The sequence below is a fragment of the Hypanus sabinus genome, chromosome 24, assembly GCF_030144855.1.
Source record: "Hypanus sabinus isolate sHypSab1 chromosome 24, sHypSab1.hap1, whole genome shotgun sequence".
Classification (NCBI taxonomy): Eukaryota; Metazoa; Chordata; class Chondrichthyes; order Myliobatiformes; family Dasyatidae; genus Hypanus; species Hypanus sabinus.
In genome coordinates, this window is record NC_082729.1 from 15334803 (window position 1) to 15359518 (window position 24716).

The 24716-nt window shown below is 46.8% G+C and overlaps 1 protein-coding gene across 7 annotated transcripts in view; it reads right to left on the reverse strand.

The window, feature by feature from the left end:
• nkain1 (sodium/potassium transporting ATPase interacting 1) overlaps positions 1-24716 on the reverse strand; it is an 860191-nt gene that overhangs the window by 39943 nt on the left and 795532 nt on the right. For all 7 annotated transcript variants that reach the window (XM_059949383.1, XM_059949380.1, XM_059949382.1 and 4 more), the window contains one exon: positions 23243-23303. In XM_059949383.1, coding sequence (XP_059805366.1) covers positions 23243-23303 — 61 coding nt within the window. The remainder of the gene's footprint in view (positions 1-23242; positions 23304-24716) is intronic.

The following is a 24716-nucleotide window of genomic DNA, read 5'->3' on the forward strand; positions in this document are numbered from 1 at the left end:
AGTGTTTATGACCTGCCGAGTTCCTCCGGCATTTTGTTTTTTTTATTGAGACACAGCGTGGAAAAGGCCCTTCTGGCCCTTTAGCTGCACCGCCCAACAATCCCCCGGTTTAAACCTAGCCTAATCGTGGGACGATTTACAATGACCTATCACCCTACCAACTGCTACGTCTTTGGACTGTGGGAGGAAACCCATGCGATCACAGGGAGAACGTTCAAACTCCTTACGGGCAGCAGCGGGAATTGAATCCAGGCCGCCGGTACTGTAAAGTGTCGTGCTAACCACTATGGTGGTGTGTGTGTGTGTGTGTGTGTGTGTGTGTGTGTGTGTGTGTGTGTGTGTGAGTGTGTGTGTGTGTGTGTGTGTGTGTGAGTGTGTGTGTGTGTGTGAGTGTGTGTGTGTGTGTGTGTGAGTGTGTGTGTGTGTGTGTGTGTGCGTGTGTGTGTGCGTGCGTGTGTGTGTGTATGTGTGTTTGTGCGTGTGTGCGTGTATGTATGTGAATGTGTGAGTGTATGTGAGTGTGTGTGTGTGTGTGTTTGTGCGTGTGTGCGTGTGTTTGTGCGTGTGTGTGTTTGTGCGTGTGTGTGTGCGTGCGTGTGTGTTTGTGCGTGTGTGCGTGTGTGTGTGTGTGTGTGTGTGTGTGTGTGTGTGTGTGTGTGTGCGTGCGTTGCTTTGTCTTTGGTGTTGCCATGTAGTGGAAGGGATGCAGGTTGCCATTTTGCGAAAACGTTCTGTATCCTCCATTTTGTGAACTGGTTTTTACTCAGGAATAGCTGGATCAAAGCAATTTATGGAGGACACAATGAGGCCCCTATAGATAATCTGACAATTTAGGGACCAATTCCAAATAAGAAGCTGTTTGAGAGATGTTCTTTGGTTGATAAAGCTTGCAGGTTTACAGCAGTCAGTCTGGAGTAACTTGAGCCGAGCAATTGGCGGATTTGGCTAAACTGGCTCGAACTGGTCTGATTCCGGGAGGACAAGGAAAGAGGCATGAAGTACAAGTCGTTTCCTGCAAGAAGGGCAATAATGCGTTGCTGCCTTGGACCAGAGCCAATGAAAAGCTGAGACCGGTTACCCTGACAGGCCGAAACCAATGAAATCAAAACACACATTTTGAACAGATGAGGAAAGCGAATAAGATTGGTGGGTGATGAATGCAGAGCAGCAAGAACTCTGGAGACTAACTATCACAAGGGAGACCCACATGTCAGGAGCAGGGAGAAGGATCAATCATTTGGCCCACGGGAAATCCCCGATTTCAGTGTTATGTTGGTTGGAGTGATGGTCTGAGGGGAATGTTGGTACAAAGGGGGCCAACAAGCATTCGTGATTTAAGTTGTTGGTCCAGATTCAACAAAATTTACGTCGATACTTGTGTGTTTTTAAATGTTGCTGCTGTATTGAAATAATTTCCCACTCAGGATCAATAAGGTACTTACTATTATTATTGTTATATTGTTTGATGTATATCTATGGTAGGCTTATACCAATAATTCAACACTGACCATGCTTCTAGCACAAAATATGTTCTCTAAATGTCTTAAACCACACACTGTCATCTAAACATTTGGTACTGTTCTCTGCATAATTCAATAAAAAAATTAAAAAATGCAGATGCTCCAACTTGAAATAAAACCGAGAATACTCAGCAGGTCAGGCAGCACCCATGGAGGGGAAACAGACTGAACATATCAAGAGCTTTGGAATTAAGTCAATTTCTCTTCCCGCAGATGCTGCCTCACCAGCTGAGTTTTTCAGCATTCTCTGTGCTGAGTTCAGTTTAGGATGGTGCTGGTGAAACACAGTGACGCCTCACTGGCAGCAAACAAAACTACTGACTAGTTTATTAATTGCCAGTTTTTCTGGTAAATGATCACTGCAATCAAGGGCCTGTAATTTCCCTTTTGGAGAGAGGTTTTGAACTACCTGAAAAAAACCTGGCATTCTTTTGGTGTGAACTCACACCTCAAAGGTGTAGGACGGTCGTGATGTGGCATGTACGGGGCGAATCGAGACAGCGGGGCCTAGGCCCAAGAGGAAGGAACGAGCCAATACTTGGGCATTGCTGAAGCGAACTTGTAGATGATTTGAAGTGCCAGTTCCAAGGCGAGGCAAGGCAGTTTTGAGCTGGTGGGGCCTGGGCCTGGGCCTGAGAGCATATTGAAACAGCAGGGCCTGGGTCCAAGAGCGAGTAATGAGGCAAGATTTGGCTGATTTAAGTGCCGGGCCAGAGTGAAAAGGTCAGGGCACTGGGGCTGGAGGCAAGAGATGCGCCAATGTTCGGCTCGGTGCTTGGCAAGGTTTACCCGTCTCTGCACTGAACAGAGGCTGTGGCCTGGCCTGCAACTGAAGGGCTCCTGGCCCAGCTACAGCAGTGAACTAACTTTTGTGAACTTCAGTTCTGAATGTCATTTGCTTACCTTTTATTGTTTGCACGACTTATTCTTTATTTAGCACACTGGGTGCTTGACAGTTTTTAAAAATGGGTTCTATTGGGATTACTTGTATTGCGGCTGCCTGTAGAAGACATACAGCACAATACAGGCCCTTTAGCCCACAAAGCTGTGCCAAATACGTCCCTGTCTTAGAACTACCTAGGCTTTACCCATTATCCTCTATTTTTCTAAGCTTCATGTACCCATCCAGGAGTCTCTTAAAAGACCCTATCGTTTCTGCCTCCACCACCACCACCGGCAGCCCATTCCACACACTCACCACTCTCTGCATAAAAAAACTTACCCCTGTCATCTCCTCTGTACCTACTCCCCAGCACCTTAAAACTATGCCCTCTCATGCTAACCATTTCAGCCCTGGGAAAAAGCCTCTGGCTACTCACGTGATCAATGCCTCTCATCATCTTGCACACCTCTAACAAGTCACCTCTCATCCTCCGTCACTCTAAGGAGAAAAGGCCGAGTTCACTCAATCTGTTCTCATAAGGCATGCTCCCCAATCCAGGCAGCATCCAAATTTCTATGGTTTCCATGTCCTTCCTGTAGTGAGGCGACCAGAACTGAGCACAGTACTCCAAGTGGGGTCTGACCAGGTGCAACATTACCTCTCGGCTCTGAAACTCAATCCCACAGTTGATGAAGGCCAATACACCGTATGCCTTCTTAACCACAGAGTCAACCTGCATAGCAGCTTTGAGTGTCCTATGGACTCGGACCCCAAGATCCCTCTGATACTCCACACTGCCAAGAGTCTTACCCATTAATGCTATATTCTGCCATCATATTTGACCTAACAAAATGAACCACCTCACACTTATCTGGGTTGAACTCCATCTGCCACTTCTCAGTCCAGTTTTGCATCCTATCAATGTCCCATTGTAACTTCTGACAGCCCTCCACACTATCCACAGCACCTGTGTCATCAACAAATTTCCTCCACGTTCTCATCCAGGTCATTTATAAAAATCACGAAGAGTAGGGGTCCCAGAATAGATCCCTCAGGCACACCACTGGTCACTGGCCTCCTTGCAGAATATGACCCGTCTACAACCACTCTTTGCCTTCTGTGGGCAAGCCAGTTCTGGATCTACAAAGCAATGTCCCCTTGGACCCCATGCCTTCTTACTTTCTCAATAAGCCTTGCATGGGCTACCTTATCAAATGCCTTGCTGAAATCCATATACATTACATCTACGGCTCTATTTCATCAATGTGCTTAGTCACATCCTCAAAAAATTCAATCAGGCTCGGAAGGCATGACCTGCCTTTGACAAAGCCATGCTGACTATTCCTAATCATCTCATTCCTCTCCAAATGTTCATAAATCCTGCCTCTCAGGATCTTCTCCATCAACTTAACAACCACTGAAGTAAGACTCACTGGTCTATAATTTCCTGGGCTATCTCTATTCCCTTTCTTGAATAAGGGAACAACATCCTCAACCCTCCAATTCTCTGGAAGCTCTCCTGTCCTCATTGATGATGTAAAGATCATTGCCAGAGGCTCAGCAATCTCCTCCCTCACTTCCCACAATAGCCTGGGGTACATCCTGTCTGGCCCTGGTGACTTATCCAATTTGATGCTATCCAAGAGCTCGAGCACATCCTCTTTCTTAATATCTACATGCTCAAGCTTTTCAGTCCACCTCAAGTCATCCCTACAATCGTCAAGATCCTTTTCTGTAGTGAATACTGAAGCAAAGTTCTCATTAAGTACCTCTGCTATTTCCTCCGGTTCCGTACACACTTTTCCATTGTCACACTTGATTGGTCCTATTCTATCACGTCTTATTCTCTAGCTCTTCACATACTTGTAGAATGCCTTGGGGTTTTCCTTAATCCTGTCCACCAAGGCCTTCTCAAGGCCCTTTCTGGCTCTCCTAATTTCCTTCGTAAACTGCTTCCTGCTGGCCTTAATATCTTCTAGATTCATATCATTACCTAGTTTTTTGAACCTTTTGTAAGCTCTTATTTTCTTCTTGACTAGATTTACAACACCCTTTGTGCACCACGGATCTTGTACCCTACCATCCTTTCCACGTCTCATTGGAACGTACCTACTCAGAACCCTATGCAAATATCCCCCGAACATTTGCCACATTTCTTCGGTACGTTTCCCTGAGAACCTCTGTTTCCAATTTATACTTCCAAGTTCCTGCCTGATAGCCTCATAGTTCCCCTTACTCCTATTAAACGTTTCCCTAACTTGTCTGTTCCTATCCCTCTCCAATGCTATGGTGAAGGAGTTAGAATTGTGACCACCATCTCCAAAATGCCCTCCTACTGAGAGACCTGACACCTGACTAGGTTCATTTCCCAATACCAGATCAAGTACAGCCTCTCCTCTTGTAGGCTTATCTACATATTTTGTCAAGAAACCTTCCTGAACACACCTAACAAACTCCACCCCATCTAAAACCCTCACTCCAGGGAAATGCCAATCAATATTTGGGAAATTAAAATCTCCCACCACAGCAACCCTGTTATTATTACTCCTTTCCAGAATCTGTGTCCCTATCTGCTCCTCAATGTCCCTGTTACTATTGGGTGGTCTATAAAAAACACTCAGTAGAGTTATTGACCCCTTCCTGTTCCTAATTTCCACCCACAGCGACTCAGTAGACAACCCCTCTATAACTTCCTCCTTTTCTGCAGCCATGACACTATCTCTGATCAGCAGTGCCACGCCCCCACCCCTTTTGCCTCCCTCCCTGTCCTTCCTGAAACATCTAAAGCCTGGCATTTGAAGTTGCCATTCCTGCCCTTGCACCATCCAAGTCTCTGTGATGGCCACAACAAGCGTTGATCCATGATCTAAACGTGTATCTCAAGGTTGTACAGTATATAGTATACATACTTCGATAATAAATGCACTTTGACCTTTTATTTCAGGTTTTCAGCATCCGCAGATTTTGATTTTGATTGAAAAAAAAATGTCAAACTGAGGAAAGAAGAACTCAGTACTGAAGAACTGCTTGACCAGTCGGCTGCAAATAAATAGAGCTGGACAATTGCAAAATGTCGCCGTCCAAGAATGAGAACCAGGAAGCAAAGTTGAGATAGGAGTGGAGAGAAAGCACGGCCCACTTCGTCCCGCAGCTGTGGGAACTCAAGTTTGAAGTTCAAGGTTGTCATTCAATCATATGTGGCGACCCACGAATACAGCCAAACGAGGCAGAATTACTCCGGAGTCGAGGTGCAAAACACAGTACTGATAGTCACATACAGCACCAAGGAACATATGTCACATATAAGATAGCAAGCATATATAAGATAGCTGTAAAATAGAGTCACACAATAAAAAAATGCGGTCCAGGACCCTGAGTCCATGTGTGTTGCAGCAGTCTGCAGTCGAACACGGTACAGCCTGCATTCTTCCAAGAGACCACTAGGGGGAAGCACTGACTCCAGCTTGGATGCCCCGCCACACTGCCTCCGCTGGAGCGCACCGACTCCTAGGCCCCTCTCCTAGGCAGCTGTGAACAGGCAACACCGCGGCTTGAGGCCTAGTCCTCTAGTCCTGTTGTCTGCCAATATATCAGCGGACCAGGCTCGCAGCATTCCGCACTGATAATGTCCAACAGGGGCTAGTGATCAGTGAGACAGTCAGCTGCTGTGAGACTGCACGCCAACTCCCCCGACGGCTCTCTGACGCAGGCGCCAGCAAGATCTGCACCAGGCCCGGATCCTTCAATTTCTCTGCCAACAAGCAGCTCGCTGATGGGGTGGACCTGCAGTACTTTAGGTCCTTAATGTCCGGCAGGGCCTTGTGATCATAAAAAATACACTCAAAAAGGGCAATATAACCTTCCACACTGGGAACAACGGGCTTTTTAGTGCAAAGGTACATAGGGATCTTAATCAGAGGCAGCTGCAGGAATTGAAGTTCAGTCCAGCCATGCTATAACTGGTAGGATGGGCAGAATGGCCACCTACCTTTCTGCCGTGGCTTTCATAGGCCCTGGGCTTAAACCTTCACTATTTCTGCCTCTGTCTATGTTGCCCGACACGCTGGGCGCTCCCGGTATTCTCTGCTTCGTTACAGCAAACGAAGTCGCTTCAGGCTGTCTCGTCACTGCTGTGAGGTAGCAGCGTCATGGTCAGTGAGCGGGGCTTCTGTTGTGCTCCAGACACCAGTGCTTTCAGCACATCAAACGCTTCCCAACGCCCCGGGAAAGCAGCCAACATAACCACGTTTGTTCTTTCTTCTCCCTCCTATCAGGCAGAAGATGCAGAGGCTCGAAAGCACGTATCAGCAGCCTCTTTGACATCTTCTACCCCGCTGGTATCAGGCTGTTGTATGTTTCGTTCATGCACTAAAGAAAAATTCTTGACCGCCTAAACTACCTTAGCGTGACCTTTGCACTTTGGCTTTTTACCTTTGTATCTGCTTCAGTACATTCTGCATTCTGTGCAGAAAGAATTTATTCTTTGAAGCAGTTCATTCTCTTCTCAAGTCTCATTTTTCTTTCCAAGGTGGCAGGGGTCTTGTCAGAGCCCGTAATCTGTTCTACATCTGCGACAACGAAATGCTCGGTGGGAGTACAGAAACGGATGGAATCCCGGATGCCGCCATTCAGCTGTTTATTTATGTGACAGATTTTCCCCCAAGCTTTCGGACTACCAACCTACTGCCCTCTGCTGTGCCTATTGTCTTGTTTATTATTTATTGTGATGCCTGCACTGTTCTGTGTACTTTATGCAGTCCCGGGTGGGTCTGTAGTCTAGTGTAGTTTCTGTGTTGTTTTACGTAGTTCAGTGTAGTTTTTGTATTGTTTCATGTAGCACCATGGTCCTGAAAACGTTGTCTCGTTTTTACTGTGTACTGTACCAGCAGTTATGGTGGAAACGACAATAAAAAGCGACTTGACTTGATCTATAGTGGCAGCTCAAACTGCAGTTCTTCAAGGCGATGGGTTCTCATTCTCGGACTTGTCGTGTGGCCTGGAAGACGTGCGCCTCTGGGGAGTGGCCCTGCGGGTGACCCGCTTCCTCGCTGATGTCATCGACCGAAGTGTCGCGGGCGATCGAAACATCAAGAAAGTGGGCAGTGCACGCTGCTGACGAAAGAAGGCCCAACACTCAAGCGATCCCTCTCGCTCTCTCTCAATGGCGTGTGAGAGTCTGATGGTCCTTGAGTCGGCGAACTCAGACAGGTGAAGCGGTAGATTGCAAACGCCGAGACAGCGAGCTGTGGGTCGCTGTCGCAGGAGCGATAACTCTCTCTCCCTCGCTAGTGAGAGAGAGCCTGACTGAGATGTTGAAGTGTTGGGATGGACAGAGTTTTTGATGGTCTCTGAGGGTTTTGCTATTGCTTGCAAGGTGGGTGATGTTGGTGCTTTTGCTGGAGCAAGTGGGAGGAAGGGGAGGTTTGATGCTTTTGTTCTGCGTGGGAGGGGGAACAGGGGTCTTTGGGTTTCTAACTTTTTCTGTCATTGATACGTTGAGTTTGTTTTGTTTTGTGGATGTCTGTGGAGAGTAAGAATTTCAGGTTGTATCCTGTATACATTCCCTGATAATAAATTGTACCACTGAACCTTTGGCCCTTTGATGTGCTTCGGAATAGCAAAAGCTAAAATAGGAAAACTCCCCTACTCTGCCTGTACTGAAACCACTTCTCTATTCTCTCTTCACCTATTCTCATGGTACAAACTCTATCATCAAATTTATGGACACCACAACTGCGATTGGCCTCAGTACAAACAATAATGAATCTGTACTTAGAGTGGAGATGCTGAAACTGTCCAACTGGTGCAGGAACCACAACCTATCACTCAATATCAAGAAGTCAAAAGAATTGATAACTGACTTCAGGAGGGCAAGTGGGCCTGAACAAGCCCCATCATTCCTAGATGGTGAGGCAGTCTTTGGGGACGAACGGCACCGAGGAGCTCTCTTGGTCTGTCAACGCAACCTCGATGGCAGGGAAGGGGCAATGTGATTTTGTTGCCTGAGATGCTGGAGGAGAATTAATCTGCTCCAAAAAATTGCTGGCCAGTTTTTGTCGATGTGCATTAGAGAGCATTCTGACATTCAGAATGACTGCGTGGGACTCCAGCTGCAGCAAGACAGATCACAAAGCACTCCAACGGGTCATTAGGATGGTTCAGCTCATCTCTGGGACTCAACTACTGGATTTGGAGGCTATCTACAAATCTTGATGCCTACAGCACCCCATAACATCATTAAAAACCCATCCCAGCGTCTGCTCAACATCCTGCCATCTGGTAGGAGATGCAGAAACACCTCAGCCAAGACAGCAAGACTGGAAAACAGCTTCTTCCCCAGGGCTGTTGTGCAGCTGAATAAAGCTACACCCAGCTTGCCAATGGCCTCTGAGTGTCACAGACCGTCAAAGTCACTTGTTGCATGTAAATATGGGAATTTAAAAAAAAATCAAGCCATTTTGCATCCATTGTAAAGATCTGGATTGCACAGACTGGTTAGCACCACAATCTTGTTATCTTGAGCAATGACTTTAAAGTTCGACTCTGGCGCCATCTGCTTGGACGGCAGGCAAGTAGAAGTTCTTCACTAAATCTCTGCACACATGACAACATTCAGGACTATAAATTAACCGTAAAAATAACCAATTAATTTTCAATATCCGGGCTTGAGGGGCCTCATGGAATGGAATTAAATCTCAGGCATGAGGTGAAAGTATTTGGCCAGAGAAACGTAATAAGGTATACAAGAGATTGATAGACAGATGGGGAGAGAGGAAGACAGAGAGATATACATTCAGTGGCCACTTTTTTAGATACCTCCTGTGCCAAATAAAGTGGCCACTGCCTGTATGTTCATGGTCTTCTGCTGCTGTAGCCCATCCATCTCAAGGTTCAAGACGTTGTGAGTTCAGAGATGCTCTTCTGCGCACAACTGTTGTAACGCGTCAGTATTTGAGTTACCGTTGCCTTCAATAAAATCGAAGCTGCTCAGTTGCATGTAGATTTAATTAGTCCACCCAATTTTTATAAAAGGAATCTGTCCTTTATGTGACTCCATCCTCCAGTATGGATTGTTACAGGCAGCAGAGTTGGAAATAAGGAAAGATACCTAACATCCCAAGAAGGAATTCTTTGAAAAAATTGTTGCCGTTCCAGGTAAGTATCTGCTGCCAATTAATGTATCCTTGTTAGTCGAACACAGGTAAAATTTTGCTATCCGTTTCGTTCAGTTATAAAAACTGATTTGATTGATCTTTCTTCAAGTCAAGCAGTTGTACAGGAGGTGTCACACACACACACACACACACACACACACACACACACACACACACATACTCATTGGCCAGCTTACTAGATACAGGAGTATGTACATACAGGAAATGTAGATTGTAGATTGGTTGGGATGTATCCCACAGTCTCTTTACTGTCCGTTACGCCGCTGGCCTTATGGGCAGCAATGAAGATCCTCCATCTCTGGCGGAGTTCAGGGCTTCCTTCATCGTGTCAGTAACTTAGTTTTCTCTACTGTCAGACATGCAAGCGTGTTGTAGCCCATCCACTGTAAGGCTCAACTTGCTGAGTGTTCAGAGATGCTCTTCAGCACACCACTACTATAACGTGTGGTTACTTGAGTTGCCTTCCTGTCAGCTTGTATCAGTCTCTCCATTCTCCGCTGACCTCTCTCATTAACGAGGTGTTTTCACCAACGGATCTGCTGCTCACTGGGTGCTTTTTGTTTATCGCCGCATTTCTCAGTAAACTCTAAAGATTGTTGTGCATGAAAATCCCAAGAAATCAGCAGTTTCTGAGATACTCAAACCACCCTGTCTGGCACCGACAAACATTCCATGGTCAAAGTCACTCAGATCACATTTCTTCCCCATTCTGATGTTTGGTCTGGACATCAATTGAACCTCTTGACCATGTCTGCATGCTTTTCTGTATTCAGTTGCTGCCTTGTGATTGGCTGCTTTCAAATTTGCATTTACAAGCGGGTGTACCTAACAGAGTGTTGGCGCGTGGCCAAGTGGTTAAGGCATTCGTCTAGTGGTCTGAAGGTTGCTAGTTCGAGCCTTGGCTGAGGCTGTGTGTTGTGTCTCTGAGCAAGGCACTTAACCACACATTGCTCTGCGACGACACCAGTGCCAAGCTGTATGGGTTCTGATGCCCTTCCCTTGGACAACATCGGTGGCGTGGAGAGGGGAGACTTGCAGCTTGGGCAACTGCCAGTCTTCCATTTAAAAAAAACCTCGCCCAGGCTTGCGCCCTGGAAACTTTCCAAGGCACAAATCCATGGTCTGTCGAGACTAACGGAGGCCTACACTGCACACCTAACAGAGTGGCCACTGAGTATGGAGACAGACAGGTCCCTTGCACATGTTAAGTAGAGTGAAAGACAGAGTGATAAAGGTTGCTAAACAGATAAAGATAAGGATGGAAGTGTAGATTGTAGATTGGTTGGGATGTATCCCACAGTCTCTTTACTGCCCGTTACGCCGCTGGCATTTAGGGCAGCAATGAAGGTCCTCCATCTCTGGCGGAGTTCAGGGCTTCCTTCATCGTGTCAGTAACTTGGTTTTCTCTACTGTCAGTCATGCAAGTTCCAGGTGGACATTCAGGAATACCGTCACATTGAGATGTAGAAGGATGCTTTCATTGCTATTTCCATAACAATTCTGTTTGGCCAGTCAGGGTTGTTGGCCTTGAACTGAATCCCCGAACCTGGAGGACCGGTGGACCGCTCTTAGCCTGACCTCTACCCTTTGACCTGTTTGGCGTGGGCGACCCCACCAAGGGCCAAAGTATAATAAAGCCCTGACTCCAGCCAGCAGAGGTCTCCGGGTCATTGGGGCACGCGAGCCTCCGAACGCAATGACAAGGCTGTGGTCCTCCTGGGGGGCACCCCATGCTATTGCTGAGCTAATTGTTCCAGTGACTGGTATGACCTGACCTTGGCTTGTCTGTGCACAGCAAGATCCCACAAAATAGCAAGGGGGGGGAAGGGCCAAAATGATCTGACTTTGTGACTTAGATTGGGTGGGGGGGGGGGGTAAGTGCTGATCTGGACAAGGAGGAAGCTTCCCTAAAGAGGGTATTCAGCCAAACAGCTGAGCTCAGTTCAGTGTTCAAGACGGCAGTCTGCAACCTCACAAAGCAGCTGTCTTGAAAGCTCAGTTGAAGGTTTTCACTTGAAGAATGTTCGAAATCTCCAGTCACAGGAGGCAGCTGCATAGTGAAAAAAAATCTTAGCTGAGGAATTCTGCTTAATTAACTCATACTAATTAATCAACAATAATCTGCCAGGGATCTGGCATTTACCTGGGCCATCTGTACTCATTAAAGGTACTCATTAACATTTTTGATTGGACCGACTTCATTATTTTGAAGGAACAGTTCGGTCTCCTAAGTGCCACTTTGTTGAAGTAATCACAATTGAGAAGGGAAGGAGTTGGTTTACTTGTTGGTCAAAAGCTGCCTCTACTGTGCCGGTCATCGATTGGCCTGTCTGAGGGATTAAGCGGCCCCTTCCCATTGGTGGCCTTGAGCGCCATGGCACCCCTGTCCAGTTTCAAGCACCTCAGGGGTATAAGAGTAGCACATGTGGGAGGCTTGACCTCTTTCTTTCATCCCCAGGGCCTGTTCACACTGAAGTTGTGACCAGTGCTGAAGAACTCTTGTGCAATTCTGCTCCAGGCTAAGGGGACTCTGCGCACTTTCTTAGACAAGTATCCGTTTGTTAAATAGCAAGCACGAGGAAATCTGCAGATGCTGGAAATTCAAACAACACACACAAAATGCTGGTGGAACACAACAGGCCAGGCAGCATCTATAGGGAGAAGCGCTGTCAACGTTTCGGGCCGAGACCCTTCGTCAGGACTACAGTGCTACTGTCGAGAGGAAGACCTGACGAAGGGCCTCGGCCCGAAACGCCGACAGTGCTTCTCCCCATAGATGCTGCCTGGCCTGCTGTGTTCCACCAGCATTTTGTGTGTGTTGTCCATTTGTTACATGTTTAGTTTTGCAATTTGTCTATGTAACGCCCTGGTTCCCAGCATTACTGTTTTGCTGTAGGTATTTTATTCAGCAGCTCTGTAAGAGCTGTTTGTTCTGCTTCCAGCCTGTTTGGGTTATTGTTGAAGATTAGGGACGAGGTGGAATGTGCGCCAGCCAATTAGCAGGAAGTATTTCCTGGTCAGGGACAATATGGTTGGGTTTGGGGCTTTTGTTTGAGAGGAGATGAAGAGGGAGGACACTGGGGAGAACCGGCGGTGACATACGATCCGGTGGGAGACCCCGTTTGTTCGAGACGGATTGCGAGCGACATTCGGAAGGTGGCGTGCGCTTTCACGTTGACCGAGGGCCCGGCGTGTGAGTGACGGAGAAGTTCAAGCTGAGCTCCAACATGTGCAAATTTGACTGTTTAATTAGAATGGGCCCTTTTCCCTTTGTTTCTCTTTACTTCAGTTAAGGTTCAGTAATACGATTCCTTTAATCGTCTGTTATTTTGTGGCATTAATTTGTAAATGACACAGCATCCACCCCAGCCGGGGTTTGGGGTGGGATTGGGCGCCTCACGGGTTTGGCAGGGCCGAAGGTTGTCTTCCCTGGACTTACATAGCCCAGGAAACCAAAGTGGTTTCATGTAACTTGGGGGGAGCTTAGATGCTTGGTTGAATGTTTTACCATTGTAAGTAAATGATCAATGTACTTTTCATAGTCAGTGTCATCTGTCCCGTTCACCAAACCCATGACCTGCTCCCACATTACAGACGTATATAGTTAGGAGCCCCGGCTTCAATTTCAAATCTCTAGCGCGGTGTTTGCTGGAAATGTTTCTTTGGGTTTGCAGATTCCGTTGTTTTTTTCCCCCCAAGTTCCCAATGTTGGTTGAAATTGGGGCATTGGTCGGGGTCTCAGAATCCATGGGATGGAAGAGGAGGGGGGTGAGAGATGGGGCAATTTCAAATGAGATGTGAGGGGCAAGTTTTTTTTTAACACCGAGAATTCATTGGGTCATTGGGTCATGGAGAAGAAGAGCACAGAAACAGGCCCTTCGACCCATCTAGTCCATGCTGAACTATTTAACCTGCCTACTCGCATCAACCTGCACCAGGAAAATTGCCCTCCATGCCCCTACCATCCACATACCGATCCAAACTTTGGGAATGCGTTCCCTGGGGTGGCAATAGAGGCAGATAGATTAGAGAGTTTTAAGAGACATTTAGATAGGCATGAATGTGAGGAAAATTATCCTAAATGGGTATTGTGTAGGCAGAAGAGATCAGTTAACCATTTGATGACTAATTTAATTGGTTTGCCACAACCAATTGGTGGGCCGAAGGACCTGTTCTGTGCTATACTATTCTATGTTCTATGAAAAGGATAATTCCATTGAAAACCCTGCTCCTGATTGTGTATGTGCGTATGCACGTTTCTGTATGCTCTGTTGTCTATGTTAGCACCCCTATTGAGAACACATTGCTGCCTCTGAGGTGTTTTATTCAATAAAGCGACGGCAGTCCTGAAAAAGAGTCTCGGGCCAAAAAGTCGACCCCTGTTTACTCCTTTCCAGAGATGCTGCCTGACTTGCTGAGGTCCTCCAGCGTTTTTGTTGTGCGTTCCAGATTTCCAGCGTCTGCAGATTTTCTCATGTTTGGCAGCCTAACAGTGTGAAATTCCTCCTCTTAGCTCACCTTTTGATCTCATGCCTTCTGAGAAGGTGGAAGGAAAACTGAGAAACAGAGAGCATTCACTATACACTCTCACCCAGCTCTAGGACCCATTTTGACCTTTAACCCCTCTTCCTCTTTGCCCAATCACTGCCTTCCTTTCTTCTTGCCTCCTTCCTGCATATTGAAACATGTTTTACCCCAAAACATTTTCCCAGTGTTGAGGAATAGTCATCAACTTGAAATATTAACTCTCCTTTGCCAGAGGTGCTGCCTGATCTTCAGATCCTTTCCAGAATTTTCTATTTTGCTCCCGATTTCCACCTTAGACTAAAGGGTCAGAATCGGGGCATTCGACCTACCACGTCTGCTCCACCATCCGGTCTTGGCTGCTTTATTTTCTCTCTCAACTCCATTCTCCTGACTTCTCCCTGTAACCTTTGACACCCCTGCTAATCAAGAACCTATCAACCCCTGCTTTAAATGACTTGACCTCCACAGTCATCTGAGGCAATAAATTCCACAGATTCACCATCCTCTAGCTAAAGAAATTCCTCCTCATCTCTGTTCTGAAGGGACTTTCTTCCATTCTGAGGCTGTGTCCTCTGGTCCTAGACTCCCCCACTAAAGGAAACATCCTCTCCACATCCACGCTGAGTAGGCCTTTCAATATTCGATAGGTTTCAATGAGATCCCCACTCATTCTTCTGCTTCCCTTTGTCTTTGAACAAGATTGGCGGCTGTGAGAAAAGCCAAGGGATCAGGAGCTTTAATCCAGGAGATTAAAGATGTGATGTGAGGATCCTTTCACTTGCCACTGGACGACATCTGTATCGACGCAAATCGTCTTGATTCAGGGTTAAAGTGGAATACACCACAGGCAAAACGCAGGTAGCCATCACACCCCTGATCCGTGAAGATCAATATCCGGTCAACAATTCTGCCGAGAGATAAAGTCTTTAGTGAAAGTAGGCAGTTCCAAGTCGCTCGGTGTGGCACAAGTAATGCAGGTAGTACTACTGTATTCTCCGAGTTCGCCCGCGACCTCTGCTTCTATCTGTACCGCATTGGCGCCTTCTCTTTGCGGCCGCACGCGCTCCCTCTCAGATGCCCGAGTCCTGATGAAGGGTCTCGGCCCGAAATGTTGACTGCTTATTCTTTTCCGTAGATGCTGCCTGACCTGCTGAGCTCCCCCAGCGCTTTGTGTGCGTTGCTCTGGATTTCCAGCACCTGCAGGTTTTTTCGTGTTTGTGCCCCAGTACCTGCCCCCCGCCCACATTCCAAAGGAAAGCTTGCTTGCTTGGTTAATTCACTGCTGTAAAACGCCCCCAGTGTGATGGAATTACTCTGAGCTAGCATAACTATGATGGGCTGTATGGTCTCCTTATATGTCACAAAGAAATAAGGAAATATCAAGGTATGTTCATTTGTGACAGGCTGTGTCATCTACCTTGGTCTTTCCATGGCCGTGGCAATTTTTTTACTACAGAAGCAGTGTGCCGTTGCCTTCTTCTGGGCAGTGTCTTTACAAAATGGTTCACCCCCAGCCATTATCAATACTCTTCAGAGGTTGTCTGCCTGACGCCAGTGGTCTCATAACCAGGAATTGTGATGTGCACCGGCTGCTCATACGCCCATCCACCACCTGCCCCCTGGATGCGTTCGGGGGGGCTAATTAGGTGTTATACCTTGCCCAGGGGTGACCTGCAGACTAGCAGAGGGAAGGAGCTCCTTGCACCTCAGTTGGTAGAGACATATCTTCACTCTGCCATCCAATCAAGATGTGAGAGCAACGTAACCAAATCTGAAGTCATTACCAATCAACAGGCTTGAAAACCCGGTTCTATTCCTCCGCCTGCAACTGGATCTCATCGTAAAAGCCGGCGCGGGTCAGGAATAGCAGTCCTTCCGTGCCGACGATCAGCACAAAAGGCCAATCAGTGCAGATCAGGAGCAGCACTCTTTCCTTGCTGACAACCAGCACAGACACACCTCCAGGCTGCAGGCTCGGCCCACTGCTCTCCTCTCTCTCTACGCTCACGGCCCTGTAGCTAGGCACAGCTCAAACGCCATCTACAACTGTTGCCCGCGGCGAGAAGGCGTACAGGAGTGAGATAGATCAGCTGGTTGTGTGGTGTCGCAGCAACGATCTTGCCCTCAACGTCGGTAACACCAAGGGCTTGACTGTGGATTTCAGGGAAGGGAAGCTGGGAGAACACATGCCAGCCCATATTGAGGGGTCAACAGCGGAAAGGCAGAGCTGCTTCAAGTCCCTGAGCATCACCATCTCAGAGGATCCATCCTGGGCCCAATGTAGGGATGCAATCACGAAGAAGAACATACCTCATTGGGAGCTTGAGGAGATGTGGTTAGTCACTAAAGACCAGCAAGTTTCTACAGATGTTCAGTGGAGAGCATTCTGAGCAGTTGCATCGTCGCCTGGCATGGAGGCTCCAATGCACGGGGCCGAAATAAAACTGCGGACCCAGCCAGCTCCACCATGGGCACCAGGGCCCCACCACTGAGGGCATCTTCAAATGGTGGTGCCTCAAAAAGTTGGCATCCATCTTCGGGGAGCCTCACCATCCAGGACGTGGCCTTGTCCCATTACTGGCATCAGGGAAAGGGTACAGGAGCCCAAGTATGCACACTCAATGATTTCGGAACAGCTTCTTCCCCTCCGCCATCAACAGTCCATGAACCCATGAACTGTACCTTACTATTTTGCTCTTTTTTTTTGCATAATTTCTCATTTCTAATTTATTTATTTTTAAAATGTCTTTGTCATTGTAACTTACAGTAATTTTTATGCACTGCTGCTGTAAAACAAAAAAATTCATGACCTCTGTCGGTGATAATAAACCTCTTTCTGATTCTGTACCAGTTCTCGAGAATGTTGGTCCGCTTAGCTACAAAATGCCCTGCAGTTACCGACAGCTTCTCCTGTGAACTCCGTCCCCCTGACCACGCAGAACAGGGCAAGCTGCCCCACCACCTGCAGCTTCCAGCTCTACTCCAAACCCTCTTGACTTGGAAGTGTAGAAACATTTATTGCCACTGTCTAACTCCTAACATCAGCTATATTTCATTAGGAGTCTGAGGAGATTTCGTGAGTTAACAAAACCACTCGCCAACTTCTGCAGACGTACCGTGGAGAGCATTCTAACTGGCTGCATCACTGTTTGGTTTTGTGGGGGGGGGGGGTCAACTGCACAGGATCGAAATAAGCTGCAGAGAGTTGTAAAATTAGTCAGCTCCATCATGGGCACTAGCTTCTATAGTATCCAAAGCGTCTTCAAGGAGCGGTGTCTCAGAAAGGCAGCGTCCATTATTAAGGACACCGAACACACAGGACATGCCTTGTTCTCACTGCTACCATCAGGGAGGAGGTACAGGAGCCTGAAGGCACACACTCAGCGATTCAGGAACAGCTTCTTCCCCTCTGCCATCAGGGAGGAGGTACAGGAGCCTGAAGGCACACACTCAGCGATTCAGGAACAGCTTCTTCCCCTCTGCCATCAGGGAGGAGGTACAGGAGTCTGAAGGCACACACTCAGCGATTCAGGAACAGCTTCTTCCCCTCTGCCATCAGGGAGGAGGTACAGGAGTCTGAAGGCACACACTCAGCGATTCAGGAACTGCTTCTTCCCCTCTGCCATCAGGGAGGAGGTACAGGAGTCTGAAGGCACACACTCAGTGATTCAGGAACAGCTTCTTCCCTTCTGTCATCTGATTTTGGAATGGACGTTGAACCCACGAACTCTACCATACCACCTTTTTTACTTCTATTTTTGTGCTACTTATTTAAGCAAACTATTTAATTTTTATATATGCCTATGCATTGTACTGCTGCCTCAAAGACACCAATTTCCATGACTTATGCCGGTGATATTAAATCTGATTCTGTCTGTATGCAGAAGCAATTCTTTTAGAGCATGTTAAGTTGCCCTGCTCTTTGTTCAGGTCATCTGTCTCCTTATAATGGTCACCTCGAAACTATGTTAATTATTATCTGCTTTGTGAGATTCTCTGTTGGACTATCTCCACCACGAGAGGTTCAAGGTGGTGACTCATCAAAAACTTCTCGAGGTCGGTTTCTATTTGGGCTTCTCCACTGTGGCCATTTAAAGCCAAATGCCATGACCCAGGTTATCATGAGTCACCATTCAAGCCAATAGGAGACAAGATCCATCACATCAATTGATTAGTCTTTAATCATTAAGAGAGCAAGAGCATGAGATATCGGAGCAGAATTAGGCCATATGGTCTCAGGGAGATTGTACAGACTCCTGGCATTCAGTGAGGGGAATCTGAACCCCTGTCGCTGGCACTGTAAAGTGTTATGCTCAGCATTACTCTACCAGACTAACAACAGACACAAAGTGCCAGAGGAACACAGCAGGCCAGGCTGCATCTATGGAAAAAAGCACAGTTGACATTTTGTGCCGAAACCCTTCGGCAGGACTGAAGCAAAAAAGCTGAGGAGCAGGTTTAAAAGGCCAGGGAGGGAGGGAAGTGGGGAGAAGAGAGAGAACCTGGCAGAGGAGCGATGAAGTAAAGAGCTGGGAAGTCGATTGGTGAAAGAGACAGAAGGCCATGGAAGAAAGAGAAAGGGGGGGAGGAGCAGCAGAGGGAGGTGATGGGCAGGCAGGGAGATAAGATGAGGGAGGGGAAAGAGGGTGGGAAATGGTGAAGGGGGTGGGTGGAGGGTATTACTAGAAGTCTGAGAAGATGATGTTCATGTCATCAGGTTGGAGGCTACCCAAATGGAATATGAGGTGGTGTTCCTCCAACCTAAGCGTGGCCTCGTCACGACACTGGAGTACGTCGACTGTACTTTTTTCCGTTGATGCTGCCTGGCCTCTGGCATTTTGTGGGTGTTTTTCAGATTTCCAGCCTCTGCAGATTTTCAAAAAGGCAAACTCGAGGAAATATGCAGATGCTGGGAATTCAAGCAACACACACAAAACACTGGTGGAACGCAGCAGGCCAGGCAGCATCTATGGGGAGAAGCACTGTCGATGTTTCGGGCCGAGACCCTTCGACAGGACTAACTGAAAAAAGAAATAGTAAGAGATTTGAAAGTGGGAGGGGGAGGGGGAAATGCGAAATGATAGGAGAAGACAGGAGGGGAGGGCTGAAGCTGAGAGCTGGAAAATTGATTGGTGAAAGTGATACAGAGCTGGAGAAGGGAAAGGATCATGGGACGGGAGGCCTCGGGAGAAAGAAAGGGGGAGCGGAGCACCAGAGGGAGATGGAGAGCAGGGAAGGAGTGATTGTGAGAGGGACAGAGAGAGAAAAGAAGAAAAAAGGGGGGGAAAATAATACATAAATAAATAAATAAATAAAGGATGGTGTAAGAAGGGGAGGGTGGCATTAACAGAATCTTTAATGCCCCCCTCTCACCCCATCCCTTATTTATTTATTTATCTATCCATCCATCCATCCATCCATTTATCTATTTATTTATTTATCTATCTATCTATCTATCTATCTATCTATCTATCTATCTATCTATCTATCTATCTATCTATTTATTTATTTATCTATTTATTTATCTATTTATCTATCTATCTATCTATCTATCTATCTATCTATTTATCTATTTATTTATTTATTTATTTATTTCCCTCTTGCCATCACTCCTTGCCTGCTCTCCATCTCCCTGTCGTGCTCCCATCCCCCTTTCGTTCTCCCCAGGCCTCCCGTCCCCTGATCCTTTCCCTTCTCCAGCTCTGTATCCCTTTTGCCAATCAACTTTTCCAGCTCTTAGCTTCATCCCACCCCCTCTGGTCTTCTCCTATCATTTCAGGTCTCCCCCTCCTCCTCCCACTTTCAAATCTCTTACTACCTCATTTTTCCGTTCGTCCTGGCGAAGGTCCTCGGCCCGAAACATCGACAGTGCTTCTTTCTATAGATGCTGTCTGGCCTGCTGCGTTCCACCAGCATTTTGTGTGTGTTGCTCTGCAGATTTTCTCCTGTTTGTGATTTGATTGCACTACCACACTACCCACTTCGATCCCCGTATCAAACCGGGGTGTCCATACATTGGAAGCATTTCAGAGTAGGTCTAAAACAGGGGTCTCAACCCGGGGACCATGCTGAATAAGATATAGGAGAATAAAAAGACCATTTGGCCCATCGAGTCTGCTCCACCATTTCGTCGTGTCTGATCCATTTTCCCTCTCAGCCCCAGATTTCCTGCCTTTTCCCTGTATCCCTTCATGTCCTGACTAATCAAGAATCGATCAACCTCTGCCTTAACTATACCCAATGATTTGGCCTCCACAGCCGCCTGTGGCCACGAATTCCACAGATTCACCGCCCCCAGGTTAAAGAAACCTCTCCTCACCTCCATTCCTAAAAGGATGCCCTGTCTATTCTGAGGTTGTTTCACCTGTTCTTAGACTCCCCATCCTGTGGGGACCTGCCTTATTCGGATTTTCGAAAGCCGCTTTCATTGTGATTGGTTAGTTTAGAAACTGCAGCTGCTTTCCCATTGGTTAGCTGCCTGGTGTCCAGTTTCAAATATCCTGGGTATATAGGGAGCACGTGTGGGAGATTCTGTCTCTCGTCCTTTGTTTAAGGCCAGTGGGGGACATGACCATTGGGAAGGTAAGCTCTGCATGTACTTTTAATTAAGCATGTTTGTTGAAGAGTCAGCTTTGGAGTGTCTGTAATTTGGGGAACATGAACGTTTGGTCAAATTTTTTACAGTTTGTGCATAAGAGCTGGTGAACTCTTTAAAAAAAAAACTCACCCAGCTGAAGGAAATTGCAAACCACTGCTGTAACTTGCCTCGTACGCAATCTCCCAATACGTCACAGCAGTGTGGAAGGAAATTGTCCGCTACCTGGAAATAATTCCGGATGCGACCTACCTACCTATATAAATGATTAATATACCTATTCAAAGTCAGTGCATTTCCTGTCTCACTTGCCAGACCCATGAACCTGATTCGACATTATACTCCCCCACCTCAGGAAACATCCTCTCCACATCCACTCGATAGGGTTCAATGAGGTCACCCCCTCATTTTTTCTGAACTCCAGTGAGCAGAGGCCCGGAGGCATCAAACGCTCCTCATACGACAAGCCTTTTAGTCCAAGAATCATTTCGTGAACCCTCTCCAATGTCAGCACATCCTTTCTTAGATAAGGGGCCCGAAACTGCTCGCAAATGATGCCTCACCAGTGCTTTATAAAGTAGGAGTGTACATGTGTTGAACATCTCATAAACTCAGCGTGGTACAGACTGCATCCTTTCACAGGTGAACCACATTAACATTTAAAAGTTGCCATTTAATTATCACTCACAGCTACCTCCTGGTGCCACATCCTGGATGTAGCCAATTGATATGATAATACATTGGAAGGGGAACTGCAGAACATACTATTCTCGATTATAGATTCTTTATATACAAAGGCTTCTGAGGCAGCTAATGGATCTCAATATTTAAATTCATCACATTCTCCATGGCAACGCGCTCTGCTCACTGCTGCCATGAAGGAGAAGGTATGGGAGCCTCAGGACTCACACCACCAGGTTCAGGAACAGTTAATACCCCTCAAACTTCAGGGTCTTGAACCTGAGGAGATAACTTCAGGGACGCCCACCACCCAGGTCGTGCTCTCTTCTCGCTGCTGCCATCAGGAAGAAGGTACAGGTGGCTCGCACCACCAGTTTCAGGAACAGTTATTATCCCTCAACCATCAGGCTCTTGAACCAAAGGAGTTAACTTCACACAGTTTCACTCTCCCCAACACTGAACTGTTCCCACATCCTACAGACTCGCCTTCAAGGACTCCATCTCATGTTCTTGATATTTGTTGCTTATTTATTTATTATTACTTCTCTTAGTATTTGCACAGCTTGTTGTCTCTTTCACACTGGTTGAACGCCCAAGTTGGTGTGGTCTTTCATAGATTCTATTATGAATTTATTGAGTACACTCACAAGGAAATGAATCTCGGATGTGGTAATATATATGTATTTGTTAATAAACTCACTTTGAACTTTTGAACATTGAGACTTCCTGAAAAATTGTGGAAATTTCAATGTAAGTGCAACCTTTTCTTCTCTTCACCAAGACCCGGGCTGTTTCTGAAGATGCCATGTGGCCGATAAACACCGATATTTTATTACTTCTTGTCGTATCATAGAACGTAGAACAGTACAGGCCCTTCAGCCCACAGTGTTGTGCTGACCCTATTAAAAGTAAATTGAAAGAACCCGAAACCAGTCCTTCCTCCCTACACAATGTCCATATCCCTCGACCTTCCACACATCCATGCGCCTATCCATACGTCCCTTAAAAGCCTCTAAAGTATTTACCTCTACCACCATACCAGGCAGTGCATTCCAGGCATCTGAGTACAAGATCTTACCCCTCACACCCGTAAAGTGGTGTGAGTGTTATGATACTGCAAGTACAATTTTAATTGGGAATGCTGGATTAACAGCCTCTCTGAAACTGCTCCCTACTGAAAACATTGGGCAGTAGTTATGGGAGTGGGTCAATACATAGAACATAAAATATAGAAATTTACAGCACATTATAGGCCCTTCGGCCCACAATGTTGTGTCCACCAGGTAACCTACTCTAGAAATTGCCTAGAATTTCCCTACTGCAGAACCCTCTATTTTTCTAAGCTCCAGGTACCTACCTAAGAAGCTCTTAAAAGAGCCTGTTGTACCCACTTCCACCACCCCCACTGCAGTGCATTCCACGCACCCACCGCTCTCTGTGTGAAAAACTTACCCCTGGCATCTCCTCGGTTCCTACTTCCAAGCACCTTAAAACTACATCCCCTCATGTTAGTCATTTCAGCCTTGGGGAAAAAGCCTCTGACTATCCACACGATCAACGCCCCTCATCATCTTATACACCTCTATCAGGTCACCTCTCATCCTCCGTCGCTCCAAGGAGAAAAGGCCGAGTTCACTCAACCTATTCTCACGAGGCGCACTCTCCAATCCAGGCAACGTCCTTGTAAACCTCCTCTGCACCCTCTCTGTAGTGTCCACATTCTTCCCGTACTGAGCAGTGTCACCATAACTGAGCACAGTACTCCAAGTGGGGTCTGACCAAGGTCCTATCTGGGGCTTCCAGCTGGTGGAATTAGGGTAAGCTTCCTCTACTGTTACAAAGAGAAAGAAGACATACTTACAGCTGTCTTCCTCTTCCATAAAGACTTTACTGACGTAACAGGCGTACACAAAGCCACAGAGCTGCAAAAGAACAAAATTTGTTATTAGTCATCATTCAGGTTAACATTGACATCACTGCGCCAGCCATTCACATGCCGTACCCTCATTGGCCACTTCACTAGGTGCTTCCTGTGGCCCCTTCACTTCAAGGTTTGATGTGCTGTGCGTTCAGAGATGCTCTTCTGCGCGCCACCAAGTGACGTTATATCTCGGAAAGGGTGTGCCCTCATTGGAGGGAGTCCAGAGGAGGTTCATGAGGATGATTCCAGGATTGAAGGGGTTAACATATGAGAAGCTGGCAGTTTGGCAGCTTTGGGCCTGTACTCACAGGGATTTAGAAAAAGGCATCGGGATCTCACTGAAATGTTGAAATGACTAGACAGGGTAGACGAGGAGAAGATGTTTCCTATAGTGGGGGGTATCCAAAACCAGAGGGCACAGCCTCAAATAGAGTCAATTTAATCAATAACAGAGCGACAAACAAGTTGACAGAGGAACTCAGTGGGGCAGGACGCTCACAGAGCAGTTGAGCTCTCCTTAGAGACAGAGAGTCGCAGAACATTACAGCACAGAAACAGGCCCTTCGGCCCATCTAACTTATTAATCTGCCTTGTCCCATCGAGCTGCACCAGGACCGTCGCCCTCCATACCTCCACCATCCATGTATCTATCCAAATAGCTCTCAGGTGTCGAAATCGACCCTGCATCCACCACTTGAGCTGGATTCTCGCTACATACTCTCACCACCTTTTCAGTGAAGAAGTTATCCCTCACGTTCCCCGTAAACATTTCACCTTTCACCCTTAACCCATGACCTCTGGTTGGAGTCCCACCCAACCTCAGTGGAAAAAGCCTGCTTGCATTTTTCTAATCTGTACCCCACATAATTTTGTATACCCCTATCAAATCTCCCCTCAATCTTCTATGTTCTAGTGAATAACGTCCTAACCTAATCAACCTTCCCCTTTAACTCAAATCTTCTTGACCTGACAACATCCTTGTAAATTTTCTATGTACTCTTTCAATCTGATTACATTTTTCTTGCAGTTAGGTGACCAAATTAGGCCTCACCAATGTCTCATATAATTTCAACAAGTGTACTCAAGATTTATGAAGGCCAATGTGTCAAAAGCTTTCTTTGTGATCCATGTGATGCCACTTTCAATGAATTGTGGGCCTGTATTCCCAGATCACTTTGTTCTACCCGACTCCTCGGTGCCCTACCGCTCTCTGTGTAAAACCTTCTCTGGATGGTTCCCCAAAGTGCAACACCGCACACTTGCCTGCATTAAATTCCATCTGCCATTTCACCAGCTGCTCCTTCTCCCGAGTAAATACAGATGCAAAAATTCCACTTACGATCTCCCCTTCTCTTTCGGCTCCGTGTGTAGAATATCTCTTTGTACTTCCAGAGGGCCAATTTTGTCCCTTGTT